This window comes from Lathamus discolor, chromosome 2, assembly GCF_037157495.1.
Source record: "Lathamus discolor isolate bLatDis1 chromosome 2, bLatDis1.hap1, whole genome shotgun sequence".
Classification (NCBI taxonomy): Eukaryota; Metazoa; Chordata; class Aves; order Psittaciformes; family Psittacidae; genus Lathamus; species Lathamus discolor.
In genome coordinates, this window is record NC_088885.1 from 49959005 (window position 1) to 49983947 (window position 24943).

Sequence of the window (24943 nt, forward strand, 5' to 3'; positions counted from 1 at the left end):
TTACAGTAATTTGGTCCTACGTTGTCCATTGATGATATGAAAAATAGCACATAATGACAAATAATTATGTTTTGTAGTGATAACCTTATAGAGTAAATATTTCTTGCCTATACCTTTGGAATTGCATTAGCATTGCAAGTATATTGAGGTGGAATTGTTTGAAACAGAATTTTACCATTCTATCTGAAATAATAGCAAATTTAGAGGTGTGTCAGAGCAGGAATGTAGCATTGTTATGGAAATATGTCACCTCAAGTAAATGCTGAGATATTGGTAAAAATTAAAAATGCCCATGCTTTCTGATAAATGTTGTTTTTATTTGTTGAGACTTCTGATATGGACAACACTTAATAAAGGTGATTGTTTTTTATTTTAATTCTTTTAATATCTTTTTTGTTTTAAAAAGTTCTGGAAAATCTGTCCTATGGAGCATCTTCTGACTCGTCTTGAAGTCGATTCACGGCCCGTGTCACGACGCATAGCAAATCTCTTATTCAACTCTTTCTTTCCCGTCAACCAACCTGAGAATGTGTGGTGTGAGCGCTGTGTTACTCTTATCCAGATGAATTCAGCAGCAGCTAGAAAGTTCTATCAATATGCTTATGAATATACTGCCCCTACCAATATAGGTAAAGTACAAAACCTGAAAACCTTATTAGTCTTTGGGAATACTAATATCACACCATGTAATTGCTTTTTAATTTTTTTATCTTAACAGTGGTATGTTGCTAGATCTTTTGGTTTTAGTATAATATTAGTTTGTAGGTTTTGAAATTCTTGACACCAGCAATGAACCCTGGTGACACCGGTCATAAGCTTCTTCAACAATGAACAGTCCAGGGCTTTTAGTTTCTGTTCTTAGGTGCTGCGTTATACTGTCTAGGTGGCATTATCAGGTCTGTCTTTTCCCCTTTCTTCTTACATGTACCTTAAAACTGAGCCGATATTTATTTATCATGCAGAATTAAGTAAAATACCTTGGTACCTCAAGTGATCTGAGATCTTTACGTGGAAGATTCTATAGAAGGTGAAAAATATTTGTCTGATAATCTGGTTATCTGGGATCTGTGGATCAGGAGTATTTTCAGATTGCTCAGAGAGAATTAATTTAAAAGCCTTCTTTCCTCTTAAAAGCTTGAGAAACTTTCAATGAAAAGGGTATATACTGCACTTAGTATAGTTACTTTTTATAAAAGTGCTATTGAACCAAGTGATACTGGAAAAATTCTGTTTTGGAGGAGTTCTAATACTATAAAAACAAAGTAACTTAGGTGAAATGGCCAGGCTGTTGCACCTTTTCTGACTACCTTGGTAAAGTTGTTCTGAAATAACATGTGCTAGTGTACTTCAGCTAGTCATACTTTCACCAGACATAACCCTTTCACTGGCATCTAGAGATGAGCTCCTCATTAGGGAGTGCAATGATTAGGCTACTTCATCTTTTATAATGAATTGGAATTGACATTGGAGAGGATGCATGATTGAACATAGGTCATTAAATTAATATCTGTGCCAGATGAATATAGGAGTTGTGGGAGCTTCCTCTGATCCTGATTTGATAAAGTGGTGGTTGTTTGTTGTTGTTGGTTTGTTGTTGGTTTTTTTTTTTTGTTGTTGTTGTTGTTGTTTAGCAGACCTTTTTAACAATAAAATTATAGACCCTGATGACAACTTTGCCTTTTCTTCAGATTAGGAGATTTAGAAAATTTTCATAGTTTTTCCACTTCCTTTTACTTGGAATATTTTTTTTCTTATTTTCATAGTTATTTCTGGTTCTGTTGTTGGCTTTTCCCTACTGGCTTTGAAGCATTACACTTAGAGGCATTTACTAGCAACATTCTTAACAAATGGTAAATGTCTAATTTTCTTATTATATTCAAATTAGCTAAATTGATGCTTACTATTCGGCGCTGCTTGAATGCCTGCATCCAGAAAGCAGTGAAAGAGAATCTTCATGGTAGTGATGATGATGATGGTGGTGAAGATGAAAGTGAAAAGGAGAATACAAGTGTAAGAAAGTCTACTTTATGATAAGTTCTGGTAACTTTTTTACTGTGGTGCTAAATTGGAGATATTAGCAGTTAATGATATGACAGAAATCTAAAGAGAAGCACTTGGACCTATGTGGAATTTAGAAGGGGAGAACTGTTGTTATGGTGTTTTCATGCCCTGCAATAGAAGAAATTTGGTGAAGTAGCTAGAATAACATAGAGGGAATATGAAGCATATTTTAAATTAATATTTCCCTAATTCCACTACTAGTTATAAATTGGTTTTGTAGTTAAATTATTAAAAATGTAGTGTCATAAAATAACTCAAATTATATACAGAGAATAAGAGTGAAAAGTTCATGTTCGACAACAAACACAATGCCTTTGGGAAATCAATAGAAAGATTTTCACTGATTGTTGAAACCTTATTTTAACCTAAATTTATATTTGAGAATATAATAGGTAATACCATTTAAGTGTTTGTGTTTCAGGTGTTGAATAATGTGTTGTCAATCGATGATGTGGCCAGCATGGCAAGTTTATTGGAGGTTACTGTAATTCTTTGGAGAAGTATCCACAAAGCACTAGATCAGAATGAAGATGCCAAAGATTATGCTATCAGAAAATTTGCTGCTGTACTTCCTGAATATTTTAAAGTATTTAAGGTAAAAAAAGCCTAGATTTTCCTGTCAGTGCTTAGTATTTTCTTAAGGTGCTTTCATGTGTTATGTCTTTAATCTATTTTCATGGCGTTAAGTGTTCTTTTTCATTGTTGCTATAAACCATATACAGTAGCAAGTTTCTTGGAATTCCACAAGTGGGTAGAAGCTATTCTCCACCCGCAATATCTGACCAATGAACAGTTATCTAAATAGTCAACACAGAAATAATTATACAGTAAATTGCTCACCTTGGTAATGATTTTATAGGATTCCATTCTTTTGAATTCTTTCTGAACTTTTGGAAATCAGTAACTGAAAATGTGCCATTGCAGAACAAATACTCAGTGTACATGTGAGTTCAAGTGTTTTTCTATCCACTGTACCGCCCCAACTCTTCCACCATCACTTATTATGATCCAGCCACTGGAACAGACAGCTAAAGCAGCTGAGGCTCCTTTTTCACTTTCTTGTGACTGGTTTCTGCTAATCTGATTCTATTCTCTAATGATTTTTGGTGCACTTATTTATTGTTTGGGTTTGAAATAAGCAACTAATTAAAATCATTCATTTTCATCTTTTCAGTTTCTTTAATTTGTTTAATTGTTCTAGTGTTATTCTTCAAGATGGTATCTTTTGGTAATGGTTAATAGTATCTGCTGCACCCTGTAGAGCATTTGGAAGGGTAATCTACTGGCAGTCTGTTTTGTGTTCTTTTTTTTTTTACTCCTGGCTTTTATGCTGAAATATAATTATATATATATATATATATATATATATATGTATATATATATGCGCTGACTGTTCTACTTAAGGTTCAAGATTTCTTTAGATAATCAAGGAGTGTAAAGCAATTCATTGGTACATAATATGATGCAGCACACCTGTACCAAATACTTTCTCTACCCTGAACAGATTTGGAAGTTGTCAAGGACATTCTAAATCTTTTCTGGTAGAGTATGTAATATCCCTCCTGAAAGGTGCTGGTGAGCAGGCATGACATCCAGCTTTAGAAAGCAACCTTTTTGAGTCTGATACTCTTAAAGTGAGTAAGCAGCTTGGTTCTGAAAAGACCTGTCATCAGAGGCTTAATATCTAAAAGACTATGGGTTGAAGCAGATTTCCTGAAAAGCTACAAATACATTTTTAAGTGTTCTTTTAAAAAACATCATTAAGAGATTTTAGATCTTCAAATGCCTAAGTAGGTAAGAATTTCATTTGACTCTGTTTATGAAGCTTGGGTATACAGATATACCATTTTTTAAGAGTCTTTCACATGGATTGGTTTCTATATAACCCAAATGAGACTATGTAATGACCTAGACTTTGCATTACGATGAGTTGTAATGATTTATAGTGCATTTTACATTACCAGTTATATAAACACATATTCTTTTGAGTCTTTTGTATGAATTTATGATGTGAATGAATATTTATTTAAGGCACTAGTTACTTGAGAGGAGTTAGATGGTATTGTGATTGTGCAATTAAGTATTAGCCACTACTAGAAGAAACGTAAGCTCAAGCTGTTATTTCTTTTGCAATGGTTGTTAATGTCATGGGAGGCATAATTATTTATGGTAGTTGCTCTGACAGTTTGTCAGAAAGCTGAATGATAAGGTAATTGATAATTGACCTCTGAGGACATGAATCAGAAGTTTCAGACTGCTCATAGCATGTTGTTATGAGCTGCTTTCAATTTCATTTCTAGAGAAAAAAGGGAAATCCTTAATTTGAGATAATTTAATCAAGCTTTTTTGGTACTCTTTTCAGTTTGATGTGTATGTGCCTGTACTTGTACATCATACAGCGTATTTTAATTTTTAATCCTAGGATGAGCGTTGCACGACTCCACTGGTTATTCTGGCATCCTTTATGCCCCCTGCTGCTATTCCAACATTCAGGTACTATGTTTAAATCCAAAATATTAATGACAAGAAATCTGATTGACTGTACTTGTTAATTTTTTACAACTCCATGTATTAAATGTCCATTTGGATAAATTTATCTGCTAAACAAATGCAGTAAGTTAGTAAAATTTGTGAGGTGCAAATACGTCTTTGAGCCATTGGCAGATCTTCTTTGGTATTATGCTGGTTGATTTTGTTTGAATTGTTGCTGAGCTTCTGGCTGTAAAGCTAATGCATCTCTGTTTGTTTGTTTTCAAGTTGTGGTGTGATCTCCAGGCTCAGAAATATTGACAATGGAGCTGATGAAAGCAAATATTCTACCTTGATAGACTGCATGTGTCGCTGGGGTCAAGTGGGGCATATTATGGAATTAGTCTGTGATTGGCTGTCAGACACGCTTACCCGAAGAAAGGTGCGTGCATGCATGCATCAAAGAATTAAGGAATTGCTAGATTACATAAATGCATTGTGCTTTTTGATAGAAGAGGCCTCTTTCATACTGTATTATTCTGCTTTGGAACTAGTTGTGAAGTAAGATAATAACAGTATTGTACTGATTTTGTGCTTTCTTATTTAGAGTACTAAAACATCTGAACGACGAGTACGTATCCATGTAACACATGAATCGAAGCCAGAATTAGCAATTGATTACATTGAATATTTATTGACTCATCCTGTTAATCGTGCTTGCCTACTTTCTGTTCCTGAAAAGAAACTGAAGAAGCTTTTGAAAATTCTCAGTGCTGCAAAGGTAGTATTCTTCCTATAAACGGTACTTATAAAAGAGTGCTTAACATAGAATCATAGAATAGTTAGGGTTGGAAATGACCTCAAGATCATCAAGTTCCAACCCCACTGCCATGGGCAGGGACACCTCACACTAAACCATCTCACCCAAGGTTTCGTCCAACCTGGCCTTGAACACTGCCAGGGATGGAGCATTCACAACTTCCCTGGCAACCCATTCCAGTGCTTCACCACCCTCACAGTAAAGAACTTCCTCCTTATATCCAATCTAAACTTCCCCTGTTTAAGTTTTAACCCGTTACCCCTTGTCCTATCACTACAGTCCCTGATGAAGAGTCCCTCCCCAGCATCCCTATAGGTCCCCTTCAGATACTGGAAGGCTGCTATGAGGTCTCCAGGCGGAACAGCCCCAACTTCCTCAGCCTGTCTTCATACGGGAGGTGCTCCAGTCCCCTGATCATCCTTGTGGCCCTCCTCTGGACTTGTTCCAACAGTTCCATGTCCTTTTTATGTTCAGGACACCAGAACTGCACACAATACTCCAGGGGAGGTCTCACAAGAGCAGAGTAGAGGGGCAGGATCACCTCCTTCAACCTGCTGGTCACGTTCCTTTTGATGCAGCGCAGGATACAGTTGGCTTTCTGGGCTGTGAGCGCACACTGAAGCTGGCTCATGTTTGTTTTCTCATCAACCCAACACCCCCAAGTCCTGCAGGGCTGCTCTGAATCTCTTCTTTGCCCAGTCTGTAGCTGTGCCTGGGATTGCTCTTACCCATGTGTAGGACTTTGTACTTGGCATGGTTAAAGTTCGTAAGGTTGGCATCTGCCCACTTCACAAGCGTGTCAAGGTTCCTTTGGATGACATTCCTTCCCTCCAGCATATCAACCGAACCACACAGCTTAGTGTCATCGTGAAACTTGCTGAGGGCACACTCAATCCCACTGTCCATGTCACCGACAAAGATGTTAAACAAGACCGGTTCCATCACCGATCCCTGAGGGACACCACTTGTTACTGGTCTTCTGGAATGTACCTATAAGGATTAGTCTGAAGATCAGTTCTGGCACTGCAAAATGATAGTAATTGAAAGTATGACTGTTGGGTTTTTGGGTTTGAAGATTTTTTTTGTAGTTTTGTTTGTTTAATCTTTCTTTTAAAGCTGTTGAGAAAAGAAACATTTGAACGCATTTTCGGGAAAATATAAATGTGAACCTTGATATTTCAGGAGGTTCTTGGCTCAATTCTGAAAGCAACTGATGCAGGTTCTGGTAGCTGCAATCAAGCAACTGCCCTAAGAGCCTTCAGCCTCTATTGCAGATTGAACATTCATCTTCAGAACAAGGTATAGTTATACCTTTTCAGTATAAACTGGAATTACAGCTGACAATGTAAGGAAACTCCAAAAGTATTGACAGTATTCTTCCTTTTCTTTTTTTTCCCCCAGTTTTCTGAAAATGAAAAAGATTACTTATCACTTCTGAAGGAGACAGGTGCTTGGATAGAAAGTCAAGTTCTACCTTTTATACTAGCAAGTGATCAACAGGATGACATTTCAATACTCAATAATGTTCCTGAATTAATTATCCAGGTTAGAGGTCTCTTATTGCATAAATCAAACTGTTGCCAATCTGAAAAGCTATAAATATTGCAATTGTATACTGGTGTTTTTGGAGCCCAGCAAGTAAATAAGCTAGTGAAAGAGTCCTGGTTGTTCTGTGCTTTTGCTATTCCTGTAATTTCTTAAAATAACAAAATTTGTCTGTGTGTTTAGTTATAACCTTTATATTTTATAAATATGTGCTTACCCTAGCAATTAAATTAGGTAGTTGGCATCAACAATACAATATTCTGTTCTTATCTAGACTTTTTTCACCTACCAATGCATGATATATATTCTCATCATATCTGTTGAAGTGAGGATGAAACATGTTTCATGTTTCACACTTGTAAAAATGCCCACTCAAGACACTTCTAGCACAGCAGGCGGTGTAAATTAGGTCCTAAATTTTAGGTTTCTAACAATTCTTGTCCTCAGTCTCTCATCCCCCATATTAAATAAAGGTCATGTTTATGCTCTTTTATGGAAAAGTGCACTAACATAGAGTTAAGATTGTAACTGAATCTCCTCTGAAAAGAAGATTGCGGAAAACAAGGGGATAACTGAGTGGTGTGCTACCTCTTAATAGCCTATTCTTAGTGCAGAAGGTCCTGGAAATGACAGATTCACTGCAGCTGTGTAGATTGTGTTGAAAAGCACAGTAGAAGATGACTTAGAGGACCAGGAAGGTGGTGTAATTATGAGAGAGGATTTAGATCTAACAATGTTTGCTGGCTTGCTTCCTTCCTTCCTTCCTTTCTTTCCTTCCTGCATTTCTAGAAAAATTAGATAAAATTATACCCTGAGGAATTCAGTATACTTCACACTAGTGCTGAGTCCCATAAAACATCTTTGGAAGTCAGCAGAGAGGTAGGGTGTGAGTTACCTGGGAACTTAATAATGAGGTCAGTCATGTACTACAAGTCCCACTGCTGCAGCTTTTTGAAAAGTATAAAACATAGTAAACTCAAGTGCTGTAGTTGTTCCTGGTACAAGTTTCTTGTGGTTTATGTGTTATTGTCTCTTCCTTTTGAAAGAAAAATTTATTATGCTTATCATAACTCTTCTGTGGCTCTTTTTCTAAAGTTTGGAGGTACAGAACTCAATGTTATAGAAAGACAAGATAAAAAATAGGGAATCTTTACCAGCATTACCAGACTGTTTATGATCAATTTCCTAGGTTTAAATACAAAATGGAAATGAAACTTTATCAATAAAGCAATAAGCTAGGCACATGTTACCTGTAAACCCATCCGACATATTACTTGACTAGTCCATAATGAAGCAAAATGGTCTTTACTAGTAAATCTTAAAGTCCATTTGTATCGTTATTTCCAGAGAAAAAAACTGAGGTGTAAAGGCTGATGTGACTTGTCTGGAAGTCAAGAAGAGAATCCAGGCCTCTTGCATCTCCTGTAATAAGCCACATGCTTGTTAAGGAACTCCTATTTGCTTCTCACCTTGTATACTGTTTTTTTATTGGAATGAGGTATTGATTGTGCTTTTTAATAGTTTGGAGTGTATATTTGGTAACAATACTGGCATTAAAAGCAGACCTAGTTTGTCTCCAAATACCCATATAATATACAATAATTACAGTTTCTTCTTTAATACTCTAGTATGTGAGAGGGGACTGGGGTGTCTCTCCTTTTTGCACTTATGTTTCTCTATCACTTTTCCCATGGCATCCTGATTTTTCCCGTTTCACCCTTCCTTCTTTGCTTGGTTTGTTACTGTTTTGCACTAGTTGTTATGGGCAGGAATTGACTGGGGGAATTGACTCTTTAGGCCACTGATGTGATGAGTGTGGCTGATAGACCCCTCTGACACAAACCGAAGTGTCATCACTGACAGTATCCCTTACCCCTTATCAAATAAAGATTTGTCCTTCACAGAAAACACTTGATTTATATAATGGGGGGGAGGGATGTGTGTTTAGCTAGTTTTGAATTGTTTTGTTACATTCCCGTCATATCAATTAACCCAAGGTGGATTTTAGCATTGAGCTATAGGGTCCTTTCAGATTTTGGTCAACAGAAAGCTTTGGACTAACTTAAATCACAGACAGTGTCCTTGAACAACCCAGCTCATGTATACTAGATTGGTTAAAAATTCTCTACTGTACTCTGTCTATACATTAGTATTAGAATGTGTTTAGTATGCAACGTGTGTATTTCTGTAGGGAAAAGCTCTTTTTGTATGCTGTTTTTAATTTTGCTGCTCAAGATAGGTAGAGATGTTGTATTCTGCCTTGGTAAATGTTGAGTATCAATGCCTCTGATCTAAGCGTGAATGAAAAAGGCAGAGGATTAACTGCCTTTTGAGAAACTGTGTTTACTGGAGGAAAGGGCAATGGAAGCACCTGGACAACTGTTTGGAACTTCTGCTTTTCAGAGGCTAAAAACTGAGTAACTCCAAGCAGATGCATCAGCTTTCAGGGCAACTGGGCTAAGATTTTATGGTTTCCTTATTTTTAGATTTTACTAAATAGTTACTTTATGTAAATTTTGTTTCTCCTACACTTTTTCATCTCTTTTCTAGGCCTACCTGACAGTATGCAAAGATGTCATAATGGTCGGCCTTGGAAATCTCACATTTCAGGCACACCTTTTAGATATGGCTCTTCCAATTTTACAAACAGGTGCAGTATTTTGTACTAACATAGGTGTCTCCTTGTATGCTTATCTGACTTTCCTTATATTAGCATAACTGTTGCTTTTAGCATTTTGAAGTCTGTTTTTCAAAAGATGGTGTTTGCAGCTTACGCTTGCTAGTACCAATAATATGACCAAAAGTGACCGCAGTTTTTCAGAAAACTGAAAAAGAGCAAAGAACCAACCCAGAGCCATGTCACTGTTGATAACTTATGTTGCTTCCTTGCTCTCAGGTTCCAGTTATTACTATATAATTCAGGGAGGCTTATATAAAGTGGGGTCTAATATATCTATAGTGATATATGTATATCGAGATATGTATATTGGTATGCCTTAGGAGACAGTACTGTAGCAGTATTGAAATTTGGCTCACATTTGGAAAGTTGTCTGCAGTACAGACAGAAGTAGAGCTCAATTACTTAAGGAAACAGCAATTTTAATCCCCATATGTCAAGGATTAGAAGGAATACCAGATTTATACTGAAAATATTGGTTGAACTGTATGAACATTTCAGCTAAGGATGCTCAGAAACTATATATATCATCTACACTTGTAAACTATAGCTATTTATGGTATATAACTGTGTTTTTCATTCTAAACTTGTACTTGAAGAATATCTCAATATCTCATTACAATTTTTATATTGTGGTGTTTATTTCTTTCTCTAGAGAGAGGTGGCTTTTGTGCCCCAGTGGTATTCTATGCTCTAAAAGAAATTATTGAAGCTTCTGTAACTCAGAATACTGACACAGATGAAATGGCAAATCTTTTCAATGCTGTACAGACAGTCTTCCAGAAAGTTTTAGAACTTGTGACATGTAGACTCAAGAAACAGCAGGAAGAAGGGATTCAGGTATCTTATTATACTTGTAATTGCTACCTAATGTGGAGATGAATCCATACTTTTTATACTAATGGGTTATACTTAGACACTTTGAGGTTTTTATTGGAGTTGACATCTGATTACATTTTCAGTTAAATTTTTTAAGTTTCCTCATTACCAATGGGCTTTTTTAATCCATGTTGGTCTCATCATGCCAAAAACTAGTAAATTGGAGAACAATGCATTGTTACAATGATCCAGAACTATATTATTAGTACTCATAGGTTATTAATCTTACCTGCAATTAAATGAACTTTCTGAATCCAGAGCAAAGAATTTTATTGTGTGTTATGATTTTGGGAGGGAGAAGAAATTGTCCTTATTTTATTTCTTTTAAGTCTGAATGATATCAGCTTCAATATATGCATGATGTCCTGAAGTTCTTCAAAACCTCTTCTCTTCGCTGAAAAATTAGCATTGTTTTGTTTGTTTCTCTTAAATTTATGAGTAGACTTCCCAAACATGCTGATTCCCTCTCTTATCCCAGGTGATTGGGATACTTCAGTAGCTTTCAAGGTGTGATCTGCTCTTCTTCACAGTGAAGCTTGCTGAAATATTTCAGTTATTCTCAAGCAATCTGAAAAAATCAAATTGTTTTTCTTGGCTGTAGTTGATTCACTCTATTCAAATGCCTCTTGGAGAATTCATACATGCAGTCCAGTGCTGGCATTCATCTTGCCCAGCGGTTCACCAAGGTGTACTCTCTACTCTCCTGGCTGCAATAGTAGCAGAGATAAATCATGTGCTATGGGAGGTAAAGTACTAACTTTTTTTTTTTTGTTTTCTCACTTAATGCTTTTTTAAATGTTACGTTGGAACAACAGAATATATAGACAAAGGTTACTGCATGTGCTAAAAGTCCAAGGAACCATTACTGTCCTTGAAGAAGGGTAGCATTTGCAGTGCATGTTCACAGAATCACAGAATCACAGAATCCCAAGGGTTGGAAGGGACCTTAAAAGATCATCTAGTCCAACCCACCCACAAGAGCAGGGTAACCTACAGTACATCACACAGGAACTTGTCCAGGCGGGCCTTGAATATCTCCAGTGTAGGAGACTCCACAACCCCCCTGGGCAACCTGTTCCAGTGCTCTGTCACTCTTACAGTAAAGAAGTTCTTCCTGATGTTAACGTGGAACTTCCTATGCTCCAGTTTACACCCATTGCCCCTTGTCCTATCACTGGATATCACTGAAAAAAGCCTAGCTCCATCATCCTGACACCTACCCTTTACATATTTGTAAACATTGATGAGGTCACCCCTCAGTCTCCTCTTCTCCAAGCTAAAGAGACCCAGCTCCCTCAGCCTCTCCTCATAAGGGAGATGTTCCACTCCCTTAATCATCTTTGTGGCTCTGCGCTGGACTCCTTCAAGCAATTCCCTGTCCTTCTTGAACAGAGGGGCCCAGAACTGGATGCAATATTCCAGATGCGGCCTCACCAAGGCTGAGTAGAGGGGGAGGAGAACCTCTCTTGACCTACTAACCACACCCTTTCTAATGCACCCTAAGATGCCATTTGCCTTCTTGGCCACAAGAGCACATTGCTGGCTCATGGTCATCCTCCTATCCACCAGGACCCCCAGGTCCCTTTCCCCTTCGCTACTTTCCAGCAGGTCAACCCCCAACCTGTACTGGTACAATGCATTTTAGGAGCAAATATGGATAGTAAAATCGGAAGCTTTGTGAACTAGCAAGGAAGAACAAAGGCACTTTAGCAGGGGCTGTACTCTTACTGTGGTTGCTAGATAAGGCAGAAATGAAGCAATAAATGGTTGCCAGAAAGTACCAAGTATAACAGAGCTGCTTCTAAAATTCTGTGTTGCAGAAGAAACTGAAACAGTAGCAGGGATTTGCATGTAAATGTTAATGTATCGGCTAAGGGGCTGTGGGATGACAGCATGCTCTTCACAGATGCTGCATAGTAAAAGTGTATGGTCTTGAATGATACTGCAGATTCATACTCATACATTAGGAATGTTCCCTGAAGGAAGACATCTTAGCTGGGTTTTTTCCTGCCCCCAGGTTATTGCGCTAGTAAATCAAAATTCAATTCTTACTAAATACTTGCCACATTATTCAGAATTTGATACCAAAAGAGCTGGCACAGGAAATGAGTTAATCACTGTCACCTAAAGTATTTTTTGAAATTATGTATGCACACCTCAACTTGGCGACATAGAGGATACTAGTCTGTGTTTAGTAGGCTGTGCCTTTATAAGTAGTGACCAACAATGTACTTAAATGAAACTTCTATTCAGAACAACTCTGTAGAATATTTGCCTTGACAGAAATACTGGTTATTTGTTTTAGATTTAGCCTCTCTAAACATGTATTGTTTATTTGGACACAACAGAATTGGATTAAGGCTATTCAAAGAACACAGATGAATGTTTCTTCTGATTGTTTAAGAATAGGTGTTGTAATTATTGAAATACAGATTTGCTTTGATGTTTTCTGCATACATATATTTCTTGATTTACAACAGTTGTTTTTTTTTTTTTTCTTTTTTTAGGCTTCCAATGAGAAAGACTTAACTATACCAAAGACTATTTCAGACCTTCCTCCTCTTTCAAGCAGTTTAATGACCATAATTATGAAGTCAGTTAATGTTGTCAGGTAAATGTTTCCACATTAATTTGTCCAAGTCTGTTGCTAATGTAAGACATTTTATATGTTACCAATGCAGTTTTAATTTCTTAATTAGAATATTTTTTGTGGAAATAGATGCTTACTAAATTTACCTGCACTACTTCGTAATCCGTTTCTTTGGACATATTGCTTGTAGTTATTGACTTGGTTCCATTTTTTTAACTGCTTCTAAGCATGCTTCTTATTTACAAGACTGTTCATCTAAATGGATTTTTTAATCATACATCTTGGCTTGCTTCTTTCATAAAATACTTATAAACCATAGTCCCTTCAATATAGAGATACTTAGGTGAGATAAAATATTCACCAAAAATAGCATTAATCCTTTAATTGAATGTCTGCAGTGAAGTGACAAATGTACTATAGCTGTATTAAAGTCACAAAATTCAAAATAGTTTTAAAGTATCTTGAGTCATAAAAGCCCCCAAAGTAGGGATATGTCATTATATTTTTAATACTTGTTTAATTGCTGTACTTAGTGGGTACCCTATCTCCTAAAACTATCACAAGTGAATTTCATTTTGTTTAGTTTGTTCATATTCAGTTTTTATTTATGTGACTAAACACACCACAGCTTACTTCAAATGATCAAGGGGGTATGTGTGTTCCTTAGAAGACTTGTCATTCTCTGTGACTTATCACAACTAACTGCAATGCTTAACTCCCTCCTCTGAGAGTCACTGAATATCCCTGTCTGCTGTCATGAAGTTCTGTATTTGGCTGGGGTTTTTTATTCTCAGTCCTTCTCTAGTTGAACTTGAAAAACAGACTCCAAAAAGGCCACCAATAGGTTTCCTAATCCAAATCTTGTTCTTCCATGAGGCAGCAGCTGTGCTCTCTTTAAGTGAAACACCATTATTTGACAAACTTTTCAAATAGAGACGCAGAAATTCAGCAAATGTCTCTGAAACTTTTTCTTGTAGGGGTCAAAGAGAATCTTGTCCATTCTTCTTCATGAATGAAACTGCTAGTTTGGACCAGACTGTTTCCATGAGTACTTTGATAAACATGTATCTATCTGCTAGTATTTATTTTCTTGGTGCAAAGGTGATCTAAGTCAGGAGATAATTTACATGGTTCCACTTGTGCCTCAGGACTGAGACTACTTTTAAGGCTGATTTCTTTTATTAATCTGTACTTATAGGCCATAATGAGATTGCCAGTAGTAAATCATTCACTATCTCAGAGATCACCATTCCACACCAATGCAAAAGCCTTTGACATTGCATAATCTATGTGAGCTCCTGTTCAGTGAACACACAGTCATCTTGCACTGGGTTTTGCAGAGTCTGTTATGTTTTCAGTTACTAATGGGTCAATCGCTAGCACTGAATTTTAATCCCCGTACCAGTCATAATACTGAGTGACTTGGCAATATATGACCAGTTGTGTGACTATCCTTTCCTTTAGTAGGGAGCTGTCTGTATAAGAACCAATTGCTTAACTATCTCTTTTACTTATATGTATTTCTAAATAGCTTACTGTTCTGATTTATTTTTGTGGGCAGGCTCATGTAACCCTTGTTGAGAAGGAAGTGGGAAAAGGCAGCTGCAGTGAGTCTTATTACATGTTAATAAATTTCTTATGTTTCTTCATGGAAAAAAAGAGTGTGCTTACTGACCTAAACAGTGACACCAAGAAAGCCAATACTCTGATTGGAATACTGTTAGTTAATTATTTAAAGGCAATATGAAATGGAATCAATACTTTGTCAGATTAGTCCACAGTGATATAATAAATTTAATGCAATTCATAAGCAACTTGATAACACTTATTTCAAAACCTGAAGAGGTTTCATCTATCTCAGCTCCTTGAAGCAATACTTGAGCTTCTAAAAAGTTTATTTACTGAATCACTAGTGGAGGTTGGTCCCTCTCTGAACTGCGTATTTCATTTTGGTATCTTAGCAGAATAAAAGCCTGAAGAACAATTAAAGTCAGAGCTGGGTATTTATGATATTCAGTTTTGGTATCAGATGATGATAATATTACCAAAGGTGTTTTGAAATGTTTTGGGGAAAGTTATTGTAGCATCTGCTCTCTCAGTTTGCTCTTCAGTTCTTCACAGAGCATTTACTTTCATGCTCTGAGGAATTACAGATCTTGTCCATCTGCTTTATCCTTCATGTTCTTTTATTTTTATCTGTTTTGAGAATTGCTTTAGAATTTTTGAAAACTGCTTCTGAGTTTTAGGTTGTTGGTTTTTTTTTGCTTTACCATAAACACTATAATGACCAATTAGTGGTTTCATTCTGTAGTATTGCCTTAATCCACATTGCAGTGTTTAGCTCAGTTGCTAGACCTCTTCCTTGACTCTCTTAGTTCATTTTTCTTGGTATATGTCCCAAACCACCGCCAAAGTTTGCTAAAAGTCAGTCTCTTAAGATACATATTGAGTCTGTATTTATCTCAGACTTTAAAATGAACAGTTTTCTTGTTTCTGTTAGTCCATCCATATTTTCAGTATCTAAAATGTAGTTTGGAAATATTTTGGGGCTGTTTTTTGTTACAAATGTTCTTCACTGTATTGTAAATGGAAAGTCATAGAATCAGAGAATAATTAGGGTTGGAAAGGACCTTAAGATCATCAAGTTCCAACCCCCTGCCATGGGCAGGGACACCTCACACTAAACCATCTCACCCAAGGCTCTGTCCAACCCAGCCTTGAACACTGCCAGGGATGGAGCATTCACAACTTCTTTGGGCATCCCATTCCAGTGCCTCACCACCCTCACAGTAAAGAACTTCTTCCTTATATCCAATCTAAACTTCCCCTGTTTAAGTTTTAACCCGTTACCCCTAGTCCTGTCACTACAGTCCTTAATGAAGAGTCCCTCCCCAGCATCCCTATAGGCCCCCTTCAGATACTGGAAGGCTGCTATGAGGTCTCCACGCAGCCTTCTCTTCTCCAGGCTGAACAGCCCCAACTTTCTCAGCCTCTCTTCATGTGGGAGGTGCTCCAGTCCCCTGATCATCCTTGTGGCCCTCCTCTGGACTTGTTCCAACAGTTCCATGTCCTTTTTATGTTCAGGACACCAGAACTGCACACAATACTCCAGGGGAGGTTCACAAGAGCAGAGTAGAGGGGCAGGATCACCTCCTTCAACCTGCTGGTCACGTTCCTTTTGATGCAGCGCAGGATACAGTTGGCTTTCTGGGCTGTGAGCGCACACTGAAGCTGGCTCATGTTTGTTTTCTCATCAACCCAACACCCCCAAGTCCTGCAGGGCTGCTCTGAATCTCTTGTGTGCCCAATCTGTAGCTGTGCCTGGGATTGCTCTTACCCATGTGTAGGACCTTGTACTTGGCATGGTTAAAGTTCGTAAGGTTGGCATCTGCCCACTTCGCAAGCGTGTCAAGGTTCCTTTGGATGACATTCCTTCCCTCCAGCATATCAACCGAACCACACAGCTTGGTTTCATCGGCAAACTTGCTGAGGGTGCACTCAATCCCACTGTCCATGTCACCGACAAGGATGTTAAACAAGACCGGTCCCAACACTGATCCCTGAGGGACACCACTCGTTACTGGTCTCCAGCTGGACATTGAGCCATTGACCACAACTCTTTGTGTGCGGCCATCCAGCCAGTTCTTTATCCACCAAGTAGTCCATCTATCAAATTGATGTCTCCAATTTAGAGACAAGGATGTTGTGTGGGAAAGTGTTGAACACTTTGCTCAAGTCCGGGTAGATGGTGTCAACTGCTCTGCCCCTGTCCATCGGTTCTGTAGCCCCATAGTAGAAGGCCCCCAAAGTGGTCAGGGAGGATTTGCCCTTAGTGAAGCCATGCTGGCTGTCACCAAGCACCTTGCTGTTTTTCGTGTGCCTTAGCATGCCTTCCAGTACAATCTGCTCCAAGATTTTACCAGGCACAGGGGTGAGACTGACTGGTCTGTAATGCCCCAGGTCATCTATTTTCCCCTTCTTGAAAATGGGGGTTATATTTCCCTTTTTCCAGTTGTTGGGAACTTCACCTGACTGCCATGATTTTTCAGATATGATGGCCAGTGGCTTAGCAACTTCATTCGCCGGCTCCTTCAGGACCCACAGATGGATTTCATCAGATCCCATGGACTTTTGTACATTCAGGTTCTTAAGATAGTCTCGAAGCAGATCCTCTCCTACAGAGGGCCCAAGTTCTTCATTCTCACAGTCCCTGCATCTGCATTTCAAGACTTGGGTGGTGTGGTTGGAGCATTTGCCAGTGAAGACTGAGGCAAAGAAGTCATTCAGAACCTCAGCCTTCTAGAAATCCAGGATAGTCAGTTCTCCTGATAGCTTCTGGAGGGGGCCCACATTGTCCCTAGTGTGTCTTTTATTCGCAATGTAACTATAGAATCCCTTCCTGTTACCTTTCACATCCCTAGCCAAGTGTAATTCTATCTGGGCCTTAGCTTTCCTAACCTGGTCCCTAGCTTCCCAGACAACATCCCTGTATTCTTTTTCCCAAGCTGCCTGTCCTTGCTTCCACCTTTTATAAGCCTGTTTTTTCCTTCAAAGTTTCCTCAGCAGCTCCTTATTCATCCAAGGAGGTCTCCTGGCCCTCCTGCTGCACTTCTTTCTAGTTGGGATGCCACATTCCTGAGCTTGTAGCAGGTGATCCTTGAATATCAACCAACAGCCTTGCCCCCCCTGCCCTCTAGGGCTATATCCCATGGAACCTTACTAAGCAGGTTCCTGAAGAGGCTGAAGTCTGCTCTCTTGCAGTCCAGGGTAGTGAGCTTGCTGCACGCTCTTCCCACTGTCCTGAGGATCTTGAATTCAACTATCCTCATGATTGCTGCATCCAAGGCTGCCCTGGAGCATCACATTTCCAACCAGCCCATCCCTGTTGGTGAGCATGAGGTCAAGCATGGCACCTCTCCTTGTTGGCTCCTCTATTACCTGCAGAAGGAAGCTGTCTTCCACGCAAACAAGGAACCTCCTGGATTGCTTGTGCCAGGCTGTACCATCCCTCCAACAGATATCAGGGTGGTTGATGTTCCCCATGAGGACAAGGGCCTGTGAGTGTGAGGCTGTTTCTATCTGTCTATAGAGCGCTTCATCCACAGAGTCCTCTTGATCAGGCGGTCTGTAACAGATCCCCACAGTAATGTCCCCCATAGCTGTTCTCCCTAAATCATCTATTTTAATTTTTGAATTTCATATAATTTTTATTTTCTTCCCAAGCAATTTACCATTCTGCTAACTCAGATATTTTCAGTTCCAGAAGCAGCATGTAATCTTCAGTTACCCCTCAGGCAAAAGCAGTAGTTACTGGGCATATTTGAAGCTACAGTGGCAGGGTAGCATAATCACAGACTTGGTCTGTCCCGTTCTGTTTTGAAAGAAACGATTTTTAGTATATTTTTGCTTTATTTTTTTATTTAGGTCATTTTTAAATGAATTAATGGAATGCATTCTCTCTGAAGAAATTGAAGGGATTTTTAGTCTAACAGCTACTGTCTGCATTGTGATCATAATTAAAGGTCAGTCAAAACATTTTTGTCCACAGTTTTTATTTCTTTTTTCCTATGTGCTACATAGCATAAGTTCTTATACAATTTAAGAGACACTTCCCTTTATCCTGTTAAGTTACCATTTTTCTACAGGATTTAAGGTTATATATAACTTGTAAATTATATCATTAAGCTGTGGACTTTCAATCTTTATGCAGTGAGTTTAGAAATACAACTGTCTGCTAACTCATAACATTCATCTCTGTGATTTGTTGAAATGCACAGCAATTGATCCAGGACACTGAAAATCTTAATTTAAAATCTAATCTTTCATTAAACATTCTTTTATATTAAAAAATACACTGAAAATATGCAGAAGATTGATTTTTTTTTTTAATGCAAATCACTATTTTAGTCCAAATTTTAAGCATAATCTTATTTCAAATAGGTAAGCACAAAATGTCACTTCTAAAGGATATTGCACCTGCCCTTCAAAGGAAACTGGTAACACACAAGGATGCTGCCGCAAAAGAATATAGCTGCCCTGAAAGGTAAATGTACTGTGGGAAATTAACACTAACCTCTCCTTTGCCTCCTCTGCAGTAATTTTCTTTGGTTTGTACTTGCATAATAGATAGCATTATGAATGATAGCAAGGTTTAAAATAGCAGATAAAAAAAAATGTGAGGCATTCAGCCCAGCACAGTATTAAATGTCTTGCCCATACATCTGCTGTAATTGCAGTCTTTGCATGTTCTGTTTGCTTTGTTGCATTCATTTGGTATGTGTTATGACTTGATCCTGTGCATCACAGGATTTGGTTCTGAAATTCAGTTCTGTTGGCAGCAGGTGTAACAAACCAAGTAACCTATTTATTGCTTCTTATTACTAGAAGATTTTTCTGTAGTAATGCCAATACATTTTGGTATTAGGCATGCGAGTCCATACCTATGAAGATGGTAAAAATTTAACAATGACCTCGAGACCTTTCCCTGGGTGATCTTATTCTGCTCTTATTGGAGATTCTTCGAACTGATGATCCTTATCCTTCACTTCCATTTCCTGTACGGTCTAAGTAAATACAAAACAGGAATATTGCTGTCAAGACTTTGAGTGGCTTCTGCAGTTGACATTGTGCTCCTGTAATATAAAATTAATAAAGAACCAAAAATTATCTTGCTAAAAGAATATAAAGTTCATTACATAATTAGACTTATAAGTCAGAGTGACTCTGCTGCCTGGATACATTGTGTTAGTTACGTGTTTAAACCATGACAATTAGTTACTTGGCTGTGAACAAATTTCTTTTGGTTGGGACCTAGCTTAGAAATAAAACTAAACAAACCCCACTTTTTTTCCCCCTATGAAATCATTTAATGTTGGGCTGCCAAGAGTTCCACTAGAATATTTTTAAGAATAATAATGGTATGGAAAGGAAAGGTGAGCAGCAGAATATCATGATTCAGTTTGCATTTCTTTTAAGACAGTAGTAAAGGCTGAGAAATTAAAGCAAATTTTAACATGATTAAATAAATAGGCACATTAAAGTGAGTAATTGCTGCCTCTTGAGTGCACTACTGGCTATAAATTTCAGTGAGAACACAGATAATTGCTTTATGAATCTATATGATCATTTCTGCCCAGTGAACAGGGACAAATCAACCTGGAATTTGGGGCAGATGAAGAACATATGATGCTACACAGGGTTTTAATTTTGTGATATATTAATAGCTACTTATGTATAATACAAAACCAAGAGATCGTTGCAGATAAAATTAAAGCATTAGGAATATGAACATAATGATGGGAAGTATTTTTATCAAGAATCAGAATACGATAACAAAATTCAGAAGCTTTCACACAGCTTTTCAGAATCTGGGAGGATTCATAATTGTACAGGTATGTTGGGGATATTTTCCTCACCAGAAGGGTAAAAGAATTCATGCTAACAAAAGGTTAGGAGGAAGCTCTTCAGTGATTAGGTTTTGCTTGCCTGATTTAAAGTGTGTTTGCTCTTTCTCGGACAGACATAACATTGGACCAGGGCAGGCCTCCTCTGATGTGCCATTTGTACTAGTGTGCTAATGTACAAAAAAAATGGAATGAGGTACATCCTGAAATGTGCCCTGTTGTTTGTAAACTATTTTATCATACCACTCTACTTACCAAACACCAGCATTTTAGTTATAGAATGCTACAGACTTGATCTCTGATCACTGCTTTGGGCACAATCTTATAACACACAATGCTGCACTGATGTGTGCTAAAATATATTACTTTTGGGCTTTTTTTAACTCAATAGTATTATTACTTTTTGCTTCTGGATGCACTATCTTATATCTGTTTGAGGGATTATTTTTTTTAATACCCAGGTATACCAGGAAATAGTGACATTCTTTAATTTCCCAAGAGACTTGGCATTCTGTGCCAGCATCTTAAATTTAGATTTTGAAGTGATCTATTACATATTAGCAAAGAGACAAAAAAAGTAAAAATGCTGTCTGGTGTAGCAATTAAAGTGCTGCCATTAAACAAAGAACTGTTATGCTAAATCAGAAGCAAAACTTTTCATTGTAGTTTAGTCTTCCCTCTTCAGCTGAGTTAGCAGTTTAAGATGTCCCTGTGCGTCTATTATTTTTAAAATGCTGTTCAGTGCACTTAAAAATTCTGGACAACATATTTTATATTGAAAGAATTTCCTCAAGAGTAAAGGCACACAAATTAGTTTAGTTTATAAAATGCAAATATTTATGCCCAACAAAACAATGCAAATAAAGCTGTCAGTGCAGTGATTTGGAGGCTACAGAAAAATGTTCACTGCCAGATAAAACCAACCGTGCTATAGAGTAATACCTTTTACTTAATATTTTGGTTTTCCTTTAATTAGCATATTGATGTATGGGTATTAGAACTGAAATTTAGCAAATTATATTTATTTGTTATTATCATTTAGCTAGCATCCCAAACTCTGTATTGCACTCTTATTGCATCTATAAATAATTATTCTTACATTGGTTTGTAATACAGCTTTGTTTGATGTGTCTGCCACCTATCTAAAAGTTCACTGGAAAGGTACCTGGTAAAACTGACTTAAATTTGTTGGCCTGGCGAAGCTCACAGCAACTCTGAATGACAGCTTGCTGTCCCATGTGTGGCAGGTACATGGTCTCACATTACAGATCCATTGTTTCATTAGCCTTAAATTGTAACCAAATAAAATTTGTACTAAGCAGCACTGTGTCTAAACTCACAGTACTTAATTATACTAATTTTATAGTACATTATGATGCTAGCTAATTTTGACAGCTGAGTTCCGTGGTTAAAGGATGCAGCACTAAAGAGAGAAGTATGTGACACAGCCACTGCGGTCTGAATTCAGGGACCCCTGACATCCAATGTGCTGCCATGAAAGTGCAGAGGTGCCTCTTGTATTTCAGATTGTGGCATCTCGTGACAAATGCCCTAACTTGTCATGATTAGTGACTGACTAACCTTGCTTATTTGGGACATCAGTCCAGGACTATAATAATAAAATATAGAGGGTAAAAAAATGGTTGAGAAATACAGGGAAATCTTTTAGAAAAGTAACATGAAGGATAAAGTTTATAGTGGTTAACAGTGAAATAATGATTTGACAGAAGACCAAAGTGCCTGGTTTTGTCTTTTGAGGATATTTTAGAACAGTGTTAGAAGTTGCATGAGAATGCAACTGCAAAGGCTGGGTGACAAGATAAGGGCCTGCCATATTGCAATTTCAGAGCTGGCCTTTGTGGATGTTTGGGGATTAATGGGAGACAAAGGAAAGTCGGAGAGAGACTAATATGGATGTATACACAGCTGACAGAGGCACTTGCTCATAAAAATAAGATAGGTAGTTCAAGCTTGGTAAAAAAAATTGTCACAGGTGGAGAGAAAAATTATGAAGGCTGAAGAATGAGGGAGAAAGGAAGAAAGTAAAGAAATGAAAAGCAGCCTTAGTATGAATTATTGGCAAAGGATTTGACTGTGTTTGAAAAAAAAGAGTACAAGCGCTGTGAAGAAAACGAGTGGGTTCTTTAAATAGACGATGAAATATTAGAAAGTGTGTTTGAATTGACACAGTAATTTAAACTGGCTTGCTGTAGGTTGTGCTGTAGCAAGAGATGATCAGCAGAAAAATGAAAAAGTTCAAAGAAAAATCCCCACCTATTTCAAAAGTAATTTGTAAAGGCATATGTAATACTTAAACTAATATGGAAGAACTGGTCAAAGAAACTGTGCTGTAGCTGTACTCCGAGAAATCAGATAGTAGGGGACTGATTTAGCATTTAGCATATCTAACCCTGTTATGTATTTATGTCATTTCAGAATCCTGTGTGAATCATCTCTGAAAGTTTTGGATGAATTTCTGAATCCTTGAGCATGTGGAAACCTTTGTCATGAAAATCAGGGGATGGAAGATGCATTGTTTAAAAAAAAGAAATGATCTTGTAAACTTATTAATAGTTAAAGTTTGTTTTCTGTTATTCTGTACGCTCAAATCGGGAAACATAAAATTGTCTATAGAAATCATGTAATAGTAAAGATTTTTCAAACAGCTGTAAAAACGTTATTTTGTATAAAAATGCCTTATGGGGGCAGGGGAGGGGGCCATGTAAAACCAGTATCTTTATTTTTATAAAACAAATAATAATTGCACCTTACAAAATTATGTATATTTTGAGTTTGAGGCAGCAGGTGACCTCAGTCGCTGGAAAGACTACAGAACATATTCCTAGAGGTTACGGAAATGAATTTCATTTTGTGACAAGTGAAGGACAAAGTGGTGCTTGAGAACAGCCGTCATGACTTCACCAGGGGCCAACTCTGCTGAACCAACTCAACTGCTGTCCCTTGTGTGGAAGAAGAGAGAGCAGAGAATGTCAGTTTTCCTGTCCTTAGCAATGACTTTCACACAGGTTTATCTAGTATCCTTACAGCCAAGTGGGAGGGAGGTGGATGGGAAACTGGCTGGACCATCAAACTTGATGAATAATAATGCAACAACATCAGATTGTAAGTTGGTTGCTAGTGCCATTCCTCAGTGCAGATCACAGAATCACAGAATCCCAAGGGTTGGAAGGGACCTCAAAAGATCATCTAGTCCAACCCCCCCGCAAGAGCAGGGTAACCTACAGTACATCACACAGGAACTTGTCCAGGCGGGCCAGTGTAGGAGACTCCACAACCCCCCTGGGCAACCTGTTCCAGTGCTCTGTCACTCTTACAGTAAAGAAGCTCTTCTGTTGCCAATATTATTTAACAGTTTTATTAAAAGTCTGGGGCAAGGGATGAAACACAACCTCGGCCTGTTGACAGAGGACACCAACTTGGGAGTAATGGTTAACTCAGTGAGGGTAGGGCTGTCCCATTCCATGAGATCCTGACAAGATGGACTTAAGGATCAACAAATTTCATAATGTTCAACAAAGACACATACTCTTCTTTCCTCAGTGGATTAATGCTGTACACCAGCCTAGCCAAGTGCAGAGCAGTGATCTTACTGCTGTCTTTACCTGCCTGGATAAGGATTAAGAAAAGACTTCTCAGAGGTACACATGAAGAGAATATGAGGCAACAGAAACAACTTGCAGCAAGAGAAATTCTTGCTGGGTATGAGAAAAAAAATAATCATTTTGGGACTAAATAGAAACTGGCAATGGAAGAACAGGTTGCTCAGAAAAGCAGTGGAGCACCCATCCTTGCAGGCATGGATATCTTGGCTGACTAAGGCCCTTACCATTGTGGTATAATTTTAAAGTTAGCCCTGCTTGAGCTGGGGATTGGGTCAGATATTCTCCTGAGCTTCCTTCTGACTGCAATATTCATGTGATTCACTGATGAGTATACTGGAGGGGAAATGCCCTAGCTATTAAATGTTTACTTGATTAATGCAGAAGTTAAATTGCTTTGTATTTAGCTGTTTTTATAAATTAATACTAATGATGCAGATAATGCAGACATGCAAGCCACTTATTTAATTTTCTCAATGCTACCAGATGTTCTCCTAAAACTAGTAATAGAATGCTGATGGCAGAATGTTATTCTGCCTTAACTGACATATCTGCAAATTAGATGTCATAAGCTCATGGTATGGTTTAATCCCTGCTGGAAGCTAAGCATCACACACCCAGTTGCTCATGCTACCCACCCCTGGTGGGATGAGGGAAGAATTGGAAAGGTAGAGTGAGGAAAAAAACTTGTGGGTTGAGATAAAAACCAGTTTTATTGCTTTTCAATTACTTTTTTTTTTTTTTTTTAATGTAGGGAGGTGAGGAGCAAACAGAGAAGAAAATAAAACCCAAGCAAGACAAGTGCTGCAAATGAAAACAGTTGCTCACCACCAACTGATGCCTAGACAGTTACCGAGCAGCAGCAGCTCCCCACTAACT

General features: G+C 37.9%; 1 protein-coding gene across 1 annotated transcript in view; it reads left to right on the plus strand.

The window, feature by feature from the left end:
- The window catches only part of NCAPG2 (non-SMC condensin II complex subunit G2), a 46545-nt gene extending 23461 nt beyond the window's left edge, over positions 1–23084 (plus strand). The window contains exons 14-28 of the mRNA XM_065666789.1: positions 407–629; positions 1886–2010; positions 2483–2656; positions 4484–4554; positions 4819–4972; positions 5138–5311; positions 6533–6649; positions 6752–6895; positions 9446–9545; positions 10228–10412; positions 11053–11196; positions 12959–13062; positions 18466–18563; positions 18982–19084; positions 22881–23084. Coding sequence (XP_065522861.1) covers positions 407–629; positions 1886–2010; positions 2483–2656; positions 4484–4554; positions 4819–4972; positions 5138–5311; positions 6533–6649; positions 6752–6895; positions 9446–9545; positions 10228–10412; positions 11053–11196; positions 12959–13062; positions 18466–18563; positions 18982–19084; positions 22881–22932 — 1968 coding nt within the window. The 3' untranslated portion in view covers positions 22933–23084. The remainder of the gene's footprint in view (positions 1–406; positions 630–1885; positions 2011–2482; positions 2657–4483; positions 4555–4818; positions 4973–5137; positions 5312–6532; positions 6650–6751; positions 6896–9445; positions 9546–10227; positions 10413–11052; positions 11197–12958; positions 13063–18465; positions 18564–18981; positions 19085–22880) is intronic.
- Positions 23085–24943: the final 1859 nt, after the last annotated feature.